The sequence below is a fragment of the Neltuma alba genome, unplaced genomic scaffold, assembly GCF_004799145.2.
Source record: "Neltuma alba isolate B1F8T4 unplaced genomic scaffold, ASM479914v2 tig00011986_pilon, whole genome shotgun sequence".
Lineage (NCBI taxonomy): Eukaryota > Viridiplantae > Streptophyta > Magnoliopsida > Fabales > Fabaceae > Neltuma > Neltuma alba.
This window is the reverse complement of record NW_021636559.1, coordinates 284,067-302,829: the sequence shown is the minus strand read 5'-3', so window position 1 is coordinate 302,829 and position 18,763 is coordinate 284,067. Positions and strand designations below refer to the sequence as shown.

General features: G+C 34.1%; 2 protein-coding genes and 1 pseudogene across 2 annotated transcripts; 1 reads left to right on the top strand and 2 right to left on the bottom strand.

Annotated features, from left to right (window-relative positions):
• Nucleotides 1–374: 374 nt before the first annotated feature.
• LOC114720464 (pentatricopeptide repeat-containing protein At1g26460, mitochondrial-like) lies at nucleotides 375–3,071 on the bottom strand. Its single transcript, XM_028906110.1, has 6 exons — nucleotides 2,805–3,071; nucleotides 2,641–2,718; nucleotides 2,450–2,562; nucleotides 1,484–1,706; nucleotides 905–1,383; nucleotides 375–581 (listed from the first exon to the last, which is right to left on the bottom strand). The coding sequence occupies exons 1-6, from the start codon at nucleotides 3,069–3,071 to the stop codon at nucleotides 557–559; spliced, it is 1,185 nt and encodes a 394-aa protein (XP_028761943.1). The 3' UTR covers nucleotides 375–556.
• Nucleotides 3,072–8,677: 5,606 nt separating this feature from the next.
• LOC114720453 (PLASMODESMATA CALLOSE-BINDING PROTEIN 3-like) lies at nucleotides 8,678–10,750 on the top strand (annotated as a pseudogene).
• A 2,638-nt stretch (nucleotides 10,751–13,388) lies between these two features.
• On the bottom strand, nucleotides 13,389–17,932 carry LOC114720463 (uncharacterized hydrolase YugF-like). The gene is made up of 10 exons (XM_028906109.1): nucleotides 17,741–17,932; nucleotides 16,365–16,459; nucleotides 16,188–16,285; nucleotides 16,034–16,083; nucleotides 15,636–15,731; nucleotides 15,423–15,512; nucleotides 15,010–15,102; nucleotides 14,459–14,554; nucleotides 14,255–14,320; nucleotides 13,389–13,544 (listed from the first exon to the last, which is right to left on the bottom strand). Exons 1-10 carry the CDS (start codon nucleotides 17,930–17,932, stop codon nucleotides 13,389–13,391), a joined length of 1,032 nt encoding a protein of 343 aa, XP_028761942.1.
• Between the last annotated feature and the right edge of the window lie 831 nt (nucleotides 17,933–18,763).

Sequence of the window (18,763 nt, the reverse complement as noted above, 5' to 3'; positions counted from 1 at the left end):
AAAATACGTCTTTCCCTTCACGTATCAATTCAAATTACAATGCAATGAATCAGTATAATATCTAATGAAGTTTTATCATTTTCTTTCTCCCTTCTCTACCCCTCACCAAAGAGAAGAGGACACCAAAAAGCAAAATATGTTTTCCTTTCATACGTCAGTTCAAATTACAATGCAGTGAATGGGTACAATTGCTAATAAAGTTCTATCATTTTCTTTATTCCTTCCCTACCCCTCACCCTTCCACTAAGTCAAAATGATAAGAGGGGCCAATTTTTGGGGTAACTAACAAGCACATATTGAAAGCACTGCGTGCAAAACACAGGTAAAAATATCCTAAGCCATTTTATTCTGGGATGTAAGAAGGGATGGGGTACCTTTTTGAGCTTCCCAAATGCAAGCATTAGCGCATTATATGAATGAATATCCGGTGTCAATCCAAAACTGGATCCAATTGCTTCAAAAGTTTGGTATGCACGATCAAGGTCCCATATGTTTGCACACCCTAAAATGATGCAGTTTAGAGCAGCAACAGATGTATAAGGAGTCTCTGATCGGCTCAAACTTTCCAGTTGAAAATAAACCTGAATTACATGGATGTAATAACCTTAGATGACACTGCAGGTGAATATGTCATTCTAATATAATAAGTAGATTACATGTAGCAGCCAACTGAATCTAAGAAGGGTGCAGACTATGTTTCAAAAAGATGAGTATAAGTGTGATTGCAATAAATTAAAATGAAATTTTCTTTGAATATCATATACTTCGTATTATCAAAGAAAGAAAGCTACAGCACAATACGTTACCAACAAAAAGAAAAAGCAATAACCAGTAAATCACGATAAGAATGAAATGAAAATAAATCATGAAGTTTACGTATTACTGAACCAAGAGAAAAACATACAGAATCCAAACTCTCAAATCCCTTCTTGGAGCATGCCACAACCAATGGATGTAAAGAAGTAAAGGGAGAGAACATTTCTTCAACTTCTTGACTGGAATCTCCATAAGCAACTCAAAGTCATGTAGCGTACTAAAAGCCCTTTGTAAGTTCCCCATTGATGCAAGGGCATTTATCTTTCCGAGATAAGATTCAGGGTTAGGAGCCTTTCTTTGACGCAATGTGCGACGTAAAATTGTCCATGCTGCATCTAGCAGACTAGAACTATAGGTCCTACCTGCGGTGGCTAGGGCTGACACAATTAAACCTTCATCTACAGAAAGCAATGCAGCCAGTCTTGCGAGCTCACCCCTTGCAATCCACATAGCCATAAACTCCAGGGCATAATAAGCTAGCTTGCTATTATCCTGCTGCATTGCAGTTTCAGCTATTAAGTAGCACACGTTCCACGGAGGGCAAAGAGCTTTGTTCTGATCCATTGTCTGGAAACAGCAAGAACACCATTACATAAAAATTACAAACTTTTTAATAGATCGAAGAAAACAAATATATATAAAGATAGCTTAAAAAATGATTACTTACCTTGCACTTTTCAATTATTGCTGCCAAAGTATCTAGCCTACCCTTACTGATACAACTATTTACACAACTTGTAAACACATTCATTGACAGCATATAACTTGATTTCAAAGCCAAATCTATATATTTCAATGCAGCATCAATTTGGCCAGTCAGAAACAGCATTCCAATGACCAAGTCATATGATTCATTATCAGGGCGAGATTCATTTCCAGTCAGCAGCATCCTGACAATGACAGAAAATTTTTATGCATTACCAAAATAAAAAATTTAAAAAAAAAAAAATCCAACATGTTTGTTCAGCATATGCACATTAAAGTAATAATTGCATTCGTGATGAGAGGAGGAAACATTAAAAACATGGAGCAAGTTTATATTTGCACGATCATCAAACATAGTGTATAAGGAATGGAAATGTTGCGGAGAAATAACAATACCTAAGCCAAATCTAATTATTAATGATATGTCAGCCCTCTCCCCCACTGAGTCACATTCATTTCGAGCATGTTCGTAGGGATGTCAACATATGCTAGAATCAAATCACTGCTTAAATAGGTCTTGCTTAAGTGTAAGAAAAATTTCCGCTGTCAAAATGTATGCACTACTTTTCTTTCGCTTGCCCCACAGCAATAAGAAGTGAATGTTCAGTAATGCTGGAGAATATCTACGCTCTTACCGGTCACTGGATAGAGCAATCGTTTCTCATCTAATGTACTGCTGCCCACAGGTCGTAAAGGTTCTGTTTTTAAATTTACAGACAACTGTTTGTTTTAAAACTACAATCTGAAACTACTACTTCTAATAGTAGAAAATTAAGTTGGAGAGTAAGACCAGACGCAAAGTCATAGAAAACCACGTCTTCGATTACTTCTTATCTATACAAGCATCCTAGCGTTAGATAAATACATGACAAATTTACATGCACCCGTCGTCATCTGCGAAATTCAACAAGAAGATTTATCAGCTAACCGTTCCAGTAACTTCTGAGCAGCTTCAGTCTCCCTGGCGTGGTACATTGCTTTAAGCACCAAATTGAACGAAGCGGTAGGTATTAGGTGTGATACCAAAATCCTCCATTCCAGCTAACAAATCAAGTAGCTCCCCAGCAGAAGAAGAACCAATCATCAAGTTCGCTCTCAGATAATGTTATACAAATTCACATCGGGCTTATTCGGCTTCCCACTCTTGCCCAATGACTTGACCCAAGACTCGAACAACTCTTTGATAGCAGCCCATTCCTGAGAGGCCACCCAAGCAGAAAACTGATCCATCAAGCTCTTAACATCAAATGTCTGAGCCATTGTTTGAATGCGATGACGGGTACTAGATTAAGAAACCCAAGTGGGATCACTGACTGTGTTGAAGATGGTGGATTTGGGTTGCGCCAATTCTCATTGTAGAGAGGACTACCGGAGGCAGGGTTGGGAGGAAGCGGAGTTGGGGCGGCCGGTGCCGGAGATTCGGCGAGTTGAGGCTCCTGAGAGACGAAAGGGAAAGTGGTAATCGTCTTCACAGATGTATTAGCGCAGTTAGAGTGAAGTGTTTTGATCAGAGAGCGCGTCCGAGCAATGATCGCCATTTGCGACGCCATTGATTGAGCTTCGATGGTGCTTAGGGTTTTCTGCTTCAGTCCAGCTCGGAACCCCCACAGTTCATTATTTTTGGAATGCGAAGAACAGGGGCGATATGGTAGTTTCGCTAACTCACGTTAAATATGGGAAATTTTTGAGGTAATTGATATATTAATTAATATGTCCTATTGGGCCGAGGAGTATACGGTAAAGGTCCAGCTTCGTGCTAAATGTACGATTGGAACACTTTGCAGAAAAAGGTCAGATCCAATAGGCAGCCCATTTAGTTCCCAAAAAACTCTAGAGGGAGACAATTTTTTGCAGCAGCGAGTTGATATGTTTAGCCTGCCTTGCCCCATTCATTAAAAAAAAGGGGGGGGCTTATTATTCTGATGGAGCCTAAAAATTATCCTATAAAAAGATTTTTCACAAGGAAAAATGACCCTTGTTTAAGCTAATGATTTTTATAAATACATTAAATGTTAATGAGTTTATAAATTAGCTTTTGATCCCACATGTAAGATGGAGCCAGGACAATTACGTTTCATAGCTTATCTGAATTTTCTCCTTTTCCCCTTCTTCATACAAAAATGGCAATGTGAAAAATTTGAAAGATGCCTTTCAAAAAAAAAAGGAGCTACTTTTTGATTCCTACATGAATTATGAAAAAATTGCAAAAAAGATTTTAATTATCTTATAGTATAATGGTAGAGAGATAAAAATATACTTCTTTGATTTTAATACAAAACTTAGTTCTTGGAAAAAAAAAAAAAAAACAAAACTTTGTTAAGAATTCACTGAGATTAAAAAAAATTAATTAAGTTAATTATTTGTTATTATTGTATAATTAAACATATGTAATTTTTTCTTTAAAAAACTCCACAAAGAGAACAAGAGCATCATATGTGGGAGATGAAAAAAAAAAGGAAAATTATTTTCCAAGTGCATATATCTTTTCTCAATTTTTAATTGATACCCATGTCTTTTTTACTTAATTAAATCATTTAATTTTGTTATGTTAGTACTACTAGTTTAAACTTTGCTCTATTAACACTATTGGCCCCAGTACAACACAGAAGCTAATGACGCTAACAAGCCAAAATTAAAAGGATTCAATAAAAAAACATATATATAACAAATTAAAAATTAAGAGAAAATACAAGCATCTGCAAAATATTTTTTTCATATATTTTTTATACATATATGTTTTTTTCATATAGATTAAAGTTTAAGATGGAAGGAAATATATAATATGGGGTGGTCCAATTATTCTCTTTCTTGGTGGGGGTATCAAAACACTTTGGAAACACAGATAAAAAAGTGATAATAAAGCTACCACAGAATGTGATGCACAGCCAGATTTGCCTTGTTTTGTCTATGTGACCCCTCTTGTCAAAAGGCCAAAAATTCGTTATTCCTTCAAAAGTTCTTAAAAGTTAACAAAATGTGTCTCATTTTTTTGAGTCTTGTTTCTCATCATTGCTCATAACCATCGATTCACGTTATGAAAGATTAACAAAAAGTAATATCGATCAGTCTAAGACATTTTATGATCAGCACTCACTATGATAATTTAAACTACAAAAAAAAAAAAGGTTACCAAAATCGATTTGGTTGCTTGTGCCACGTGTCCTTTTTTTGTGGGTATTAGGTTTGATCCTTATCTTACTTTTAATTGGTGCGGCGGCAACATAACTCCTGTACATGTTGGATTTTTAAATATGAACCCATATTTGATAGGATGCTTTTCTAAATATATTTGAGAAATTTTCTTTCTAAATACTACCGTATCTTAAAGAAGGGATTTTTTTTTTTTGCCAAAACAAAGAAGGAATTTAATCATTCAATGAGTAGTATATAATGACGAATTCTGGTGTGAAAAATAACAATATAATTTATTGCTTATTTATTATTAGAATTTTTGGTAATTAAATATTTGTAATTCTCTTCTTTTTTTCTCTTATTATTTGTTTATCTAATACTCCTTCTAGTTAGCTTTGCAGCTTATATCCTTTTGGGTCTTAATGTATGCAAAGTAGTTAATAAATGTTTATAATAAATATTAGGAGTATTAAGATGTTCCCTTTTTTTTTGGGTCAAGGAGCTCTAGTGTTATCACTAACAAATAATGGGGCGGAATAATTAGTAAGAATATATAATTGGTGTTATTACTTAATTTAAAGTATGGTATGAATGTATCATTCATGTGAGGATATTGTTAATAGGTGGTTGATAAATATACTCCGATCTTAATATAGACCCTGTTGACTTTTATTTTAGTCCTAAATATAAGATCTCAATCCACTTGTTCTTATATTTACTAATTTTTTTTCAAAAATAGTTCCTAATAATTATAGTTCTAGTTAAATTCTTGATTAGCAAGGATATTTTAGGAAAAACAACATCTATTGAAGACAAATAACTAACTCAAATTACTTCCTTAATCTCTCAAATAGTCAAGTGGCTTTATAATTAGGACCGGAGATAGTACTTCTCTAAACATTAACTTATGAGACTTGCGCAAATCCTAAGTTCTTTAACTTGAAGCATTTTAGTCAAAAAAATTTGTATAAAACAAACAGATCTAATTTTTTGTGGTAAAGTATTGTCGAAAACAACTCATCCAAACATAAATAATCAGAGTTGTTAGAACCAAATTGGGTCGCCTTATTAGGAATCAACCTAAGTTTGATCCAAACACCTGCCATGTTTGGGGAAAAGTAAACTGCTCAAAATTGATAGAAAACCAGGCAGAACCAATTTTCTTTCTTTCTTTTTTTAAAAAAGGAAATTAGTAACTGAAAACTATGTCACTTTGTGTTTTTTTTGTCTTTGGTGGGTTTTTCTTTAGGGAAAATCCCAATAACATGATAGTTGAATTTGTAACTTCTCAAAATGATCACTTAAATTTGCAAAATTTCAAATGAATTATATGATCAAATTGAAATTTTGAAATGTTGGTCAATTTATAATATTTTTCATTTAAAAAAAAAACTCAAGTCACCCCACCAGCTGATTGGTCGCCGAAACTCAGTGCTCACTGGCGCTGGAGGTCAGGTGGTCTCTAGTCATCGAGCTCTAACAACTATTTATTGCATTCTGGGAAGGAGACATTCCTTATCGGCTAGTCGTCAGAGCTCTAATGATCAGAGGTTACTTGGCGTCGACAGCTGGTACTTGAATTTTAAAATGTCAAAAAGGTGATGTTAAGATGTCAAAACTTTTACAAAAATATTTAACATCACCTTTTTAGAAATTTAAAATTAAGTGGTATTTTTGAGTTTTTTTTTTTCCAACTTCAAATTAAATTATGTTCTCACAAGCCTGTGTGTGTATTTGGACTTCCCTGTTACCTCATACAAAGTTGTCCCGGAAAAGAAATACTTGAATGGGAAATAATTCAACTAGAGTTTCAATTTGTGATAAAATATTTGAGAAATTAAAAAGACCTTATGTTTGTTTCATTAATCATAGAATAAACAGGTAATTTATTCCCATAAATTATATCTCAGTTGGATTTTTCGCGTCTTTGTTATCGTGCTTCCATGCACTCATTAAAATCAGTGGCTTGGCGCTTAAAATTTGCATGTTGAAAATTATCGTGATCTTGAGATCTTTCCAATTTATAGTTGGTCAACACTATTTTTTAAATATGAAGAAAATTAATAATAGTCAAGGAATTGGATTCCCTGCCCATCGCAGAAGATGGGAGGGAGACCATCTCACAGTGGGCAAGTTAGATTAAAATTTCATGGTTTTAATTTACTATATGTGCAATTTCAATTTTTTCCAGGTGCATATTTATTTTTTTAAAAATCATAAAAAAAAAAGTATACTACTTCATGACCGCAAAACACCATAATTAACTATCCTTAAAGTTCATTGATAAGTGAAGATTAAGCAATGACAAGTTTTAGAATTAAAAATGACAACAGGTTCATGTTGATCACTTGTTATTGGAATGTCTTGGCAGGGTTTTTAATCATGGGATTAATTTCCAATAGAAACAATTAAATATTTATTTAAATCAACACATATTATATAAATACTAAATTAATTAATTTTTTAATTTTATAAATTAGGCATCTATGTTATTAGATCTGGGATGAGAGAGGAAGTGTTAACAAATGAATCATAAAAAAGTAAACTTCTTTTTTTTAAAGAAAAATTACTCCTATGTTAGTATTAGCGATGTTGTTACTATACTTTGAACTTATTTAAAATAGCATTTAAAAACACTTATAAATATGTCTTATACAAATGGAGATAAAATTTTTCTTAGATACATATTTAACAAATTACTCATAAACTATTTAAAACAGGTCCCTTTTTACTTTTTTGTGAGCCTTTAAAAGATCCGCATTCACAAAACAGTATAAAGAGATGGAGGAGACGTACAGGACCTTCTAATGTAGGGCACAAGGACCCACAAAAGCCGCTGATCCTTCATTCCCCTCAATCGTCATTTGCTAACCCAAAGCAGGTTCAACGTCGAGCACTCAAAAAGTTTGCCGTGTTTGAAAATGACATCACCACATAATTCAATACTACCTCGTTGATATTTATTTTAATATTAAATATAAGATTATAATTTATTTTATCTCTCATATTATTTTTTTTAAAAGATTTACTAATAATAGTAGTTTTAATTAATAATTTGATTAATAGAGATATTTTTAAAAAAAATAGCACTTATTTATTACAAAAACTAATTTAAACTTTTTCTATTTTAGAGAAGAAAAACACGTATTTATTATAAATAACTAATTTAATTTTTTTACTATTTATTTAAATTAGTCAACTAGCTCTAATATTCAAGACTTGATTTAGTGTTAATAGGAAAATACCTATATTAAAAAAAAGTATACATATATATACACTATCACCAAATACATGTTTAAAAATATATTTTGATGTTTGCGAAAGCGACACAGTAGGTTGGGTGAATGAGAAATTTTCTTCCCAAAATTTCTCAATATCCGTGAAGAGAGGTGGGAGGAAGATGTGGTAGCTTTCCCCTTCTTTTTTCTCCCTGTAGTATTTTTTTGCCCATGTTTTGGCATAAAACAAGTCTTTTTCTCCAGTCCAACCACGAGGTAAGCGTCTCATATCTTTTAAACACGAGATTGCTTGTTTAATCTTATATAATCTCGGCATTAATAATAGCACGTACGTGGGCGCTCTCTCGTTGGGTGAAAAATTTATTTATTTTAAAAAAAAAAAAACAGTGTATGAGTGTCGCCTGCGACCCGTCGGCCTCGCCCGAGCAGGCAGAACAGCGAATGAGCGAATCCTCTCCCATGTGTAGCAACACCGCGGTGCTAATATACTCATGCTATTTGTGGCGGATAATTTGTTTACGAGTATTGGTGGATTGTGGTCCATATTTAATAATGCTAGTGTCACGCCTGAGAGTATGTGAAAAGTTGAAAAAGATCTTTCTTGTAAGTTCTAACCTTTTTAATTTCTTTTAAACGCCGCAAGGATTATAATCATTTGCAAAAAATGTATCTTTTGTGAAGTTAAAGGTCCTGTCGTAAAATACTTGAGCAGAGATTACGAAGCGCATCAGATACCGACACCCGCCACCAAACTCGCCCTGCCTTTCCTTCCCATCTTCTCAGAATCCTCCATTTTCCATACCTTCTCTTCCTTTCTCTCTCCATCGCCTCTAGGAATACCCACTACGCTCTGCAATATTCAGTGGTTAGAATCACCAAGTCATGGTTCTTTTGGTGTATATTGGGCTTCTCTTGGCTTTCACTGGCCACTCAAGTAAGCACCTTGATTCCCACTTTTGTGTTTCAGATTTTCCACATTTGTTAACTAAACTCGTCCTTTATACGTTTTCCTGAGATGGGTTCTTTAGAATTTTGCCCATTAAGTTTGAGATGGTGAAATGGGTTTCACTGATGAAAGACTTCAACTTCAATTCAGGAAACTCTGATGATGATTTATACAGTATCTGGTATGAACTAACTAACTGGTTTTCTGGGTGTTCATCAAATTTTTGAACAATAGGTGCTCTGTACTGTGTGTGTAAGGATGGTGTGGGCGATCAAGCTCTCCAGAAAGCTCTGGATTATGCTTGTGGAGCTGGAGCTGACTGTACCCCTCTTCTTCAGAACGGTGCTTGTTATCAACCCAACACTGTGAAGGATCACTGTAGTTACGCTGTTATAGCTACTTTCAGAAGAAAGGTCAAGCGCAGGGAAGCTGTGACTTTGCTGGCGCTGCTACTACCACTCAAACTGCTCCTGGTTAGCTCTCTGCATCATCATCTTCTTCTTCTACTAACCCCACCATCAGTTTTTGAACTTCCACTGTTACTGATATGGATCTGTCTCTCTTTTCTTGTGTATTTTTGTTGTTGATGCTTAGCTGCATCATCTGGATGTGTCTTCCCTTCAAGTGCTAGGTACGCTTCTTGACTTTGAATCTTTATCTATGCGTGAATTCTCTGAATTTGAAAGAATGTCGCTTTGTGTGTTTGTGTGTGTGAGGTCTTGTAGAAGGCTTGATTGCTCATTGAATAGCAAGCTGTTGGGTGTTTTAAAGATGTGCTAGTCCTTTTGCCATTAACCAGATTTTTCTGTGGAAGTCTCCTTTTCAAGCAGCCGACCTATTTCCTTTTCTCTTTGGTCATTTTGGTGCAGCTTCCTATAAATCTTTCCACTCACAGCTATTGCTATTCATCTACAAATGATTTCTGAGCTAGACTTACTGATTAACTTTCACAATTAACCAAGATCGATGTTCTTGTTTGAAGTCTCTACCTTTCCCCTGAATCATAACTCTGTTGCTGCAGAAAAAGTTTCTTTCGAAGCCTGGGTTTATCTCACAAGAATCTTGTCCTCTTGATCCCAAATCTGCACTTAATCACATATGTGAACTGCAAAAAAATGAAGTGCTCATGTGGGGTTTGAAAAATGATCATATTACCAATAACCTTGAAACCTAGTGATATAAAAACTCATGTAACTGAGAGATCATGGGTTAAATCCCGTCTATAACTTCAGACAGCCTTGTGATGAAATAACTTCTTTCCCACCTTTAAGTGTCTAATTTCTTCATATTTCTAGCCTGATTGGTTTTACATGTGGAAATGATTTGATGTGTCTCTTGTTGGTCCGGTCGTAACAGTAGCAGCCCAGGAACAGGAACAGGAACAGTAACGTCGACAACTCCATCGACATCGCCGACAACAGGGATAACAGGCACAACACCTTCCACTACAACCTCAACCACACCCCCATCCACAACTACAGGGACAACCACAGGTACGGGCACAGGAACATCAAGTCCCACGTTTGGTATAAGTCCTACGGCCACCACAACAACTGGCACTGGGACTGGCTTCAACGACTCTAGCAAAGCAGTGGCTCTTATGCAATCCACTGTGTTGACACTACCATTATCCCTTCTTATCTTCTGGTTAATGTACATTATTAGGGTCTAATCTCAGAGTGGTCTATAAGTATGTTTAAGTATGTAAACTTGGAACATCTGGTAGAGAGGACGAGAGAGGGATGATATCTAGCCACGATATGAGAGGTAATATTGTAAAATTATATAAGGAATCTGGGTTGGTTTGGTGTTGGTTCCCTCCATCTTCATGCGAGGGAAAGAGGTGAGAGAATTAGATTCGTGTTTCAGTGGAGATATGATACTTGGCTTAGATCATGATGTTTATTACTGCGTAAGCCTCTTCTCTTGACGCCAAGATTTTTAATTTTTAATTATTTAAAATGGCCTCGACCGTTATCTATAAAATCTTTTTTTTTTTTTGGTTTACATTTACTATTTTTTCCCTAATGTTTTAAGTATGCGCAGATGTTTGTGACCCTGAAAGATTTAGAAAGTGAAGGTTGTAGCCTCTCGAACTCTTGGATTGTCGGCTAGAGCAAATTCTTTTGACTTTGAGTCTCGGGTTCGATCCAAGTATTGTAAGAGAATAAAGCAAATGTTATAGTTAAGTGCTATAGAAATTAACCATTTACTTTTTTGGGGGAAAAAATGGTCTTTAAATGTTATTTTAAAGGGGGAGGGCGTGAGTGGTAATTAAATATTTGAAATTCCTTATGTTCTGTCTGAATGGAGAAAAAGGTTGGGAGAAAAACAAATAGAATAAAGAAAATGAAGAGAAGAGAAAAGCAAAAAAAAAAAAAAATTATCACCTTCTTATTGGGATGAATGAGGAAAAAAAGCAAATATCTGAATAACTGAAATATCTTCTATTTAAGAGTATGTTATGTTTAAAACCAAATTAAATACATTCTATTCTAAATTATTTGATAATTTTGAGATTAAAAAATAAAAAATGGTAATTTTCTGAAATTAGATATATTAAAAAGAAATAAATGAGTGAGACATTATTCAATATTAATGTAATGAGATAAGATGTTTGAAATGTTTTTTTTTCTTTGGCAGGATAAGATGTTTGAGATGTTAAACATAAAATTTTTAGGAAGTTTAAAATTTAGATATTGCTCCTTTCTCCAATTCATCCGGGAGTGAAGCTCAGACATAAACAGACCATAGCTAGAGACAATGATAAATACTCGACAAGATGTCTTATTCGCTTATTCCCCACCGTAAACAGGTGTCATATTTCTCTATAAGAAATTCTTTTATTGCATATTGTACATAATGCATTTGAAATGATACATAAAATTGGTTCAGTTACAAAAACATGTAAGTATGGATACGTCTTGCTACTGATGTGAGCGTTATAAATGTTCATATAATACTCCTCCAGTTCTAAATATAAGACTTTTATATAGTATATATAAAGATATTATATTTAGGACCGGAAGAGTATTCTACAAGTCTTACTTGTCATGACTCTAATACGCTTTCTAGACTCCACTCACGAACATATCGATGAAATATATGTGTGTGTGTAAAATAAGGAAAAAAGATCATCAACTCTCAGTGTTGTGGATGGGAATATGTAAAAGAAAAATAACATTAATTTGAACCTGGATAGCATGGATGCTTAAAAAAAAAAAAGTATGTCATAAAGGTATAGATAATTATCTTGACGTTTTATTATTACTTTTTTCTTTGTAATGTTCCAAAAAGAACAAAGGAACTTGAAAATTTTATTATTAACAACTTTTCTTACTTTTTGAAAGCTCATTTAAAAATCAAATATTTTTATATTCTTCATTTCATTAATTTGTTAAACATAGGGATATAATTTGCTAAATATAGGTATAATTACATGTGTATATCTCATGTACTTCTATCTTCAAATTTTTTTAAAAAACAAAGTATCAAAGTTAATGGATTTGATGTGTCATTTTAAGATTTTGGATTCTTCAAAATAATTTTAAAATGTAAAGTATGTATTATCAATGAGAAAAAATTTATTTTTAGAATCTTCAAAATTTTTATATAAAAAGAAAGCATATATTCCTTGACATACTTACTATTATTATTTATGTTTGCCAACTATTACGTGTTTATTGAAACAAGGTGAATCAACCATAACATTTTTTGGGTATAAAAAGTATTGTCGGCCAAATAATTGCACCATCTTTTCTGCAGAAGCTTTGTGTGATTCCTCCATTATAAGGGGTGCCGTAATCTTTATCTGAAATACTTGATTTATCGAACAGTTAATTATATAAAGAAGTATATTTATACAGCAACCCATTTTAATATATTTATTGGCTAAATTAATTTATCTATGTTAGAAACATCGATGTTATCTAAAATTTCTTTTAATGACGAAAAAAATGTATATTCATTTTTTTTTTGCTATGTATAGGGATCTTCCTATTTGAAATACTGTTGGACATTAAATGTGAACACTTCTTCTAATGGAGATTCGAACCTTGGTTTGTCACTTTGTAAAGGCCTAGCTTCTTCCGCTAGACCCAATTCCTGTAAGCTTATTCACGTTAATTTTTTAATATGAATAAACCAATAAATCAAAATCAGACAAGCCCAATCTGTAAAAATTGCTATCCCAACCTATAATAATGGCAATAATATTGTTGAGTTGTTGTCACTACATCCAACATAATCTATGAGGGATTGCTTTCAAGTGTCACTCTCGACAAGTTCATGATGAAACTAGTAAGAAATCAATCACATTCAGATTCAGCAATTATTTTTCTCTCTTGGGCCGAGGGGTAGAATTCTATATTATATTAACATTCACAAAGGATCAGTTCATGCAACATATATAGGGTTTCCACAAACAGATGTATGCTAATCCATATAGCTATTTCCAGCCCATTTTAAACTTTTGTGATCGCATCTATTGTTCCTATCTTTCATACCCCAACTAAATAAATAAATAGCCAAAGAGAAGCCTCCAATTACCTTCATATGTGTGAAACACAGTGATTTACCATGTTGGTTTCTCTCTGAACAAACTCAAGAATCAATTTGACCGCTGAACCAGGCCTTTCAAGATGAGGGAGATGGCCACAATTTGGTATTTGGCGTAAAATTGCATTAGGTAACTCAGAATGCAGTCGCTGCAAGATCACATAGTTGGTGAGTCACCTTTAGATTTATGATAGCACCAAGTATATTAGAGGCTCAAAATCATGATTTTTGGGTTCATAAGATGTCATACTTAAGGAAGAATGGTATCGAGGACCTCCACAACGAAGATAACGACACTTTGGGCCCATATAATTATGAAATTTTTCGGCTCATAGGACTAGAGTGAAAACATGCTTCTATATTTAAAAAAAAAAAAAATCTGAAATACTGTAAATGCAAGAATCTTTGGTTACCATAGGTTGCGTTTTTTAAAATAAAATTGAGTTACCCTGAAAAAAAAAAAAAAGGTTAGGATTTTCCAATTGGCAACAATGCATGCGGATTTTCTCAAGTCAATATGCAGATTTTGAGTAAATGATGACTTGGAAGAAAGTTACTTAACAAAATTGGAACAACTTTTAGTCAGTATCTGAGTACCTAGGTGCAAGTTACAAAACGACATTTTGCATTTGTATCGCGAGTATTTGAGACTTCTTACATTGAAACATACTTACACTTAAATCCTATGGGCCTCCAAGAGATTTTTAGAATTGCCCAAAATGCCATTATTGTCCTTGTAGCGGTCCTCAATGACATTCTCCCTGTACTTAACTGAATCCAGCAATACTCAAACCTAACATGATGGTACCAGATGCTAGATAATTTTGTGTGTGTCTGTTAGTACTGGATGGAAGTTTACCACTGCAAGCTTATTGCTGATGATGCGATCATTCTCGCCCCAAATGATGAGAGTTTTGTGCTTTACCTGTTTCAAGAAAATTACTAGCATCATACCGAGAAGCAGAAAGCAACTGAAGATATGAAGTGAAAGGCGAGCTCTCATCTGCACATGCCTGCCAATACGTAAAGTGAACTTGTTCAAATTATGAAGCAGCAGACATACCTCTTTTATCAGAGAAGCAACATTATAACCACCACTAGCCATGAAATTCACTGTAGCATCCTCCCACCAAGGCAATAAACAATGCAAGCGAGCCACCTATATTAGCAACATCGATCTAAAATGACCAAGTGTACAAGAAGTTTTTGCACTCCCAAAAGTTGTTACACCATAAATGGGAAGTTTCCAGCTAAGAACTGCTGTCTATCCTATTTCCTATGGATTTGGATCTTCTGAAATGGGAAGCTTATGAAGTGTCTCTGAATTGAGAGACAGAGAGATAAAAGAAGAGGGTAAAATAAAAGATGCGAATTCCATACATAATCTCACTCACTTGAGTGTCACTCTCTCTTCTTCAAAAGCCACTTTACAAGTTTCACACTTTTAAAAGATCCAAATCATATTTCCTATATTGAAAGTTTGAGACACTCGAGCATGTGAAGCTGGAGCATAAGAGTGCATTAGTTAAATGGCTCAATAATGATGAAATTCAAAGTTCATGAAGAAATCTATAACATTGCATTGTCTAAAGAGCATGGTACCAAGCAACTCACACTAGCCAAGTCGAGACTGGTACTAAATGATACGTCAGAGAAGGTCAAATAGGTCGCACATAAGCGCAGAGGGATGCTCCTCAATAGGTATACCTAAGTGAAAAGGAAGTTAGTAATCTGTGTAATAATATGTACGTTAACATATTCCTCAATAGATTAAATGTTTGGGTTCAAATGGTTCTTGACATAGTCTTTATAGCTAAATGGTGGAAGGTTTAATATTTACTGCTCCTGTCTCATACGAAATTAAGAGTTCAATTTTCTAGTCGAACTGATCTAGTGCGTAAGATCTCAGCATCTTGATCCACGTAGAGTATGTTGGATATATGATAATTTTTTTGTTATCTTTTATACAAAACTACGGACTAGTGATGTGTGTTTAAGGCTTTAATAAGCTGTAGAGAAACACTCACCCCAGCATAAGCTGCCACTCTAGGTAAGGTTGCTAGCTGTCCTGTTCCCTCTGCATATACACTGGAATCAATCAAAACAAGCTTTTCCACCTGAAAACATGAATTAAAAGTAATTGACCTGAGCACACTACAGTCATTGGATGAAACTGTTTCAGAAGCTAAATTCTCAAATAACTGATTGATGTAATCTAACAATTTTTCTTTAACACATACAGCTTCTGGATGATAGGCGGCAAAGTCAATGGCAACAGCAGAGCCAAGGCTTGGGCCTACCAATATCATTGGCCTGCTGATGTAGGATTTCCAAAACTGTCATAAATAAACCAGTTTCAGCTTTGACACAGTATAACAGTGAAGACAGCCATTTCTTTAAATAGATAAACTACTATTGGGCTGGTTGAAGATTCATGCTTCATGATTTAGTCCTTATAGATAATTAGGAAGCTAAAAAGCTTTGCCAACCCATCAATATGACCCTTGCCCCAATTTAATCCAACACATAGGCCGTATTGATGGGTTTTTGAAAGTATTAGGAGTCAAATAACGCTAATCACTAGGGACTGAACGATGCAAAAGATGTTATTTTGCTCCAAATCACCTTAAATAAGTACCTGATAGAAATGATGGCGCTTGGATGCCACGTCGCACAAGGGAAGATTTTCTGATGGATAAGAAGAACAATAAACATAAAGCATCCCTAAAATTCTCTTAGAGAGAGGGAAATAAGTGATGAAAGCAATTAGTAAGTGAAAGTACAAAGCAAACCTAAATCAGAGAAACCCCAACCAAGAATGTCAATGGCCCAGGTCTCAAAACCAGCTTCTTCAATCAATGGATATGCATATCTCCATTCTAAACATGAGCTGCATTAATAGTATTGAGAAATTCAGAGGCAATTTGGGCATAAATATTTATAAAGTAATTTTTACAGATGTTAAGAACCTGTCAAAACCGTGCAGAAGAACTATTGGATTTGCCTTGTTCTGCATCATTGGCTTCACACAACTACTCATGATGGGATTTTCTGAGAAATTAACCTGATCAGCACATATGAAAATAACAAGGTTAATAGTTTACAAGCAGCCGAAAAAAGATTGTGAGATGGGTTTAAGGTGCTTAAAACTGTGGACTGAACAGACAGAATAATGAATAATCCTATTCAAGTGGAACAATCCTAGGCGATTTGGGATCTTTAAGTCCATAAGCATACGACAAGTTTCAATAGAGGCAACTAACGACCGTAACATGCAACAACTGACATACATATCTCCTTTTCGAATGCAATGTATAATGTTTTTTTCATGTAAAATTGGTGGAATCACAAGACTAAATTCTCAGCTATATCCCCCATCCTCCAAACTAACAGGATTCCGCAACAAGGCGGAAAAAACCATTATTTCTTCTTTTTATATAGGAAAGAACCAATGTTTCTTGCATCTCTTCAAAAAATACTAAAGTATTCATAAATCAGTCGTGAATAGTATAACATTTTACCATCCAGGTTTCATATTCATGCAATACACAGTATCTAATTTGAAATGAGAAAGATAAACAAAAATATATATAGATTTCATTTTTGCGAGTTTCAATTATTTTCCCTCTCTTCATTTTTATCCCCATAATTTTTATTAAAAAAATTGAACAAAACGAAAAATTACACAAATACTCTGTTGTTCATCTTATGAATATAAAATATAAAATGGTCTAAATTTTAATTTTATATTGACTAATATTATTTTCTCTCAGTTTGTAATTAAAACTATTTTTATTTTATGTTCTGTTCCATCTTAAAAAATTATGTAATTGGAAAAACACTAATTAATTAAGAGGATGTTTAAAAAACTCCACGGTAACTCCAAAAAAAAAAAATCACTTTTACCCACATCAGAACAAAACTTCTCAAACACCTTTTATTTAGGTGATCCTCTAAATCCTCATCACAGTCCAAATTAGAAAGAGGACGTCCAAAAAAAACGGAGAAGGACATCCTCTCGTCATAAAGGTACGAGATCAAACGCCCATCTCACACTAAACCAAAAAATAAGTTTAAACATTTCTACTACTTTTGGAAATCCACAAACATAAACGCATAGGAAAAGTGGGTTTTCGAAAGCAATTATTACGATGGTCTATCACGCCCCCAAATAAAACAAAATGCAAGCACTCAGGGGATAAAGAAGAACCATTGAACTCACAGAATACAGTTATAGCAGCAGTACAGTAACTATCATGATATAACCCCTATTTGATTGCTAGAATGTCAATGAATCTGCATTATAGTCCATCAGGAGAAGAGTAAGGGAGCGAATAGAAGTTACAGGAACGGGAAGTCGCTGAATCCTCAGAGCGAAGTTCCTAGCGAAGGGATCTTTGATTTGTTGGACTTGCTTGGGGAGAAAGGAAGGAAATCCATGAGCGACAACGGCGAAGCGCGTCGAAAGAGGCCGGCGTCTCGTCGGCGCAGTCGGCAGCGCAGCAGAAGGGAGGGCAAGAAGAGCAAGAGCAAGCATGGCTGCGAACTGCAAATGGAAAGTGAACTAGTGAACGGAGGCAGCGAGCTTAGTATGGGAATCACGAAGCAATGCGCATGACTGGAAATGTGACGGAAGCCTACTGGCGAGGGCGTCAGTTTTCACGTCCAGCTTTGCCCCTCTGCACCTTTTCTTCTTTTGGTTACTGTTTTACGTACCATTTCCTTCCCTTTCTTCAATTGATTTCCCAAATGGTGCCTGCAATGATTTATTTTTTTAGTAAGAATCACAATCAAATCTCAAAAATAAAAAATAATTATTAAAAAATTCTAATAACAATTTAAACAATTTGTAATAACGTGTCCTAAAATGAGAAATAATAATTTTTAGAATTTATTTTGTAATTTATTTTTTTGAGATTTTATTGTAATTCTTTTTTTTTTTGGTGGACTGAAAGTGTGACTCTTATAAAAAGAAAATTTTAACATGACTTCTTGTAATTTTTTTTTCTTTATATTCCCTTTTATTAAAGAAAGAGTATTGAAAAAATATATTATGCATTTTTTCTGGACTATTTCCTTTATCCTACTACCTACAATTTTTAATATAAGAGCTTGTTTGATTTTTATTTTGGTCTTAAATATAAGACCTCAATTTATTTTGTCTCTCATATTTATCTATTTTTTTCAAGATAGTTTTTGTGGTAATAGTAGTTCTAACTAATATACTTGATTAGTAAGGATATTCTAAAAAAAAAAACACATATTTATTGCAAGTAATAAATTTAAAAAACTTCTTTAATTCATTCAAATTAGTTAACTAGCTCTAATATTAAAAAACAAAAATAGTATTTAATAGGAATAAAATTAA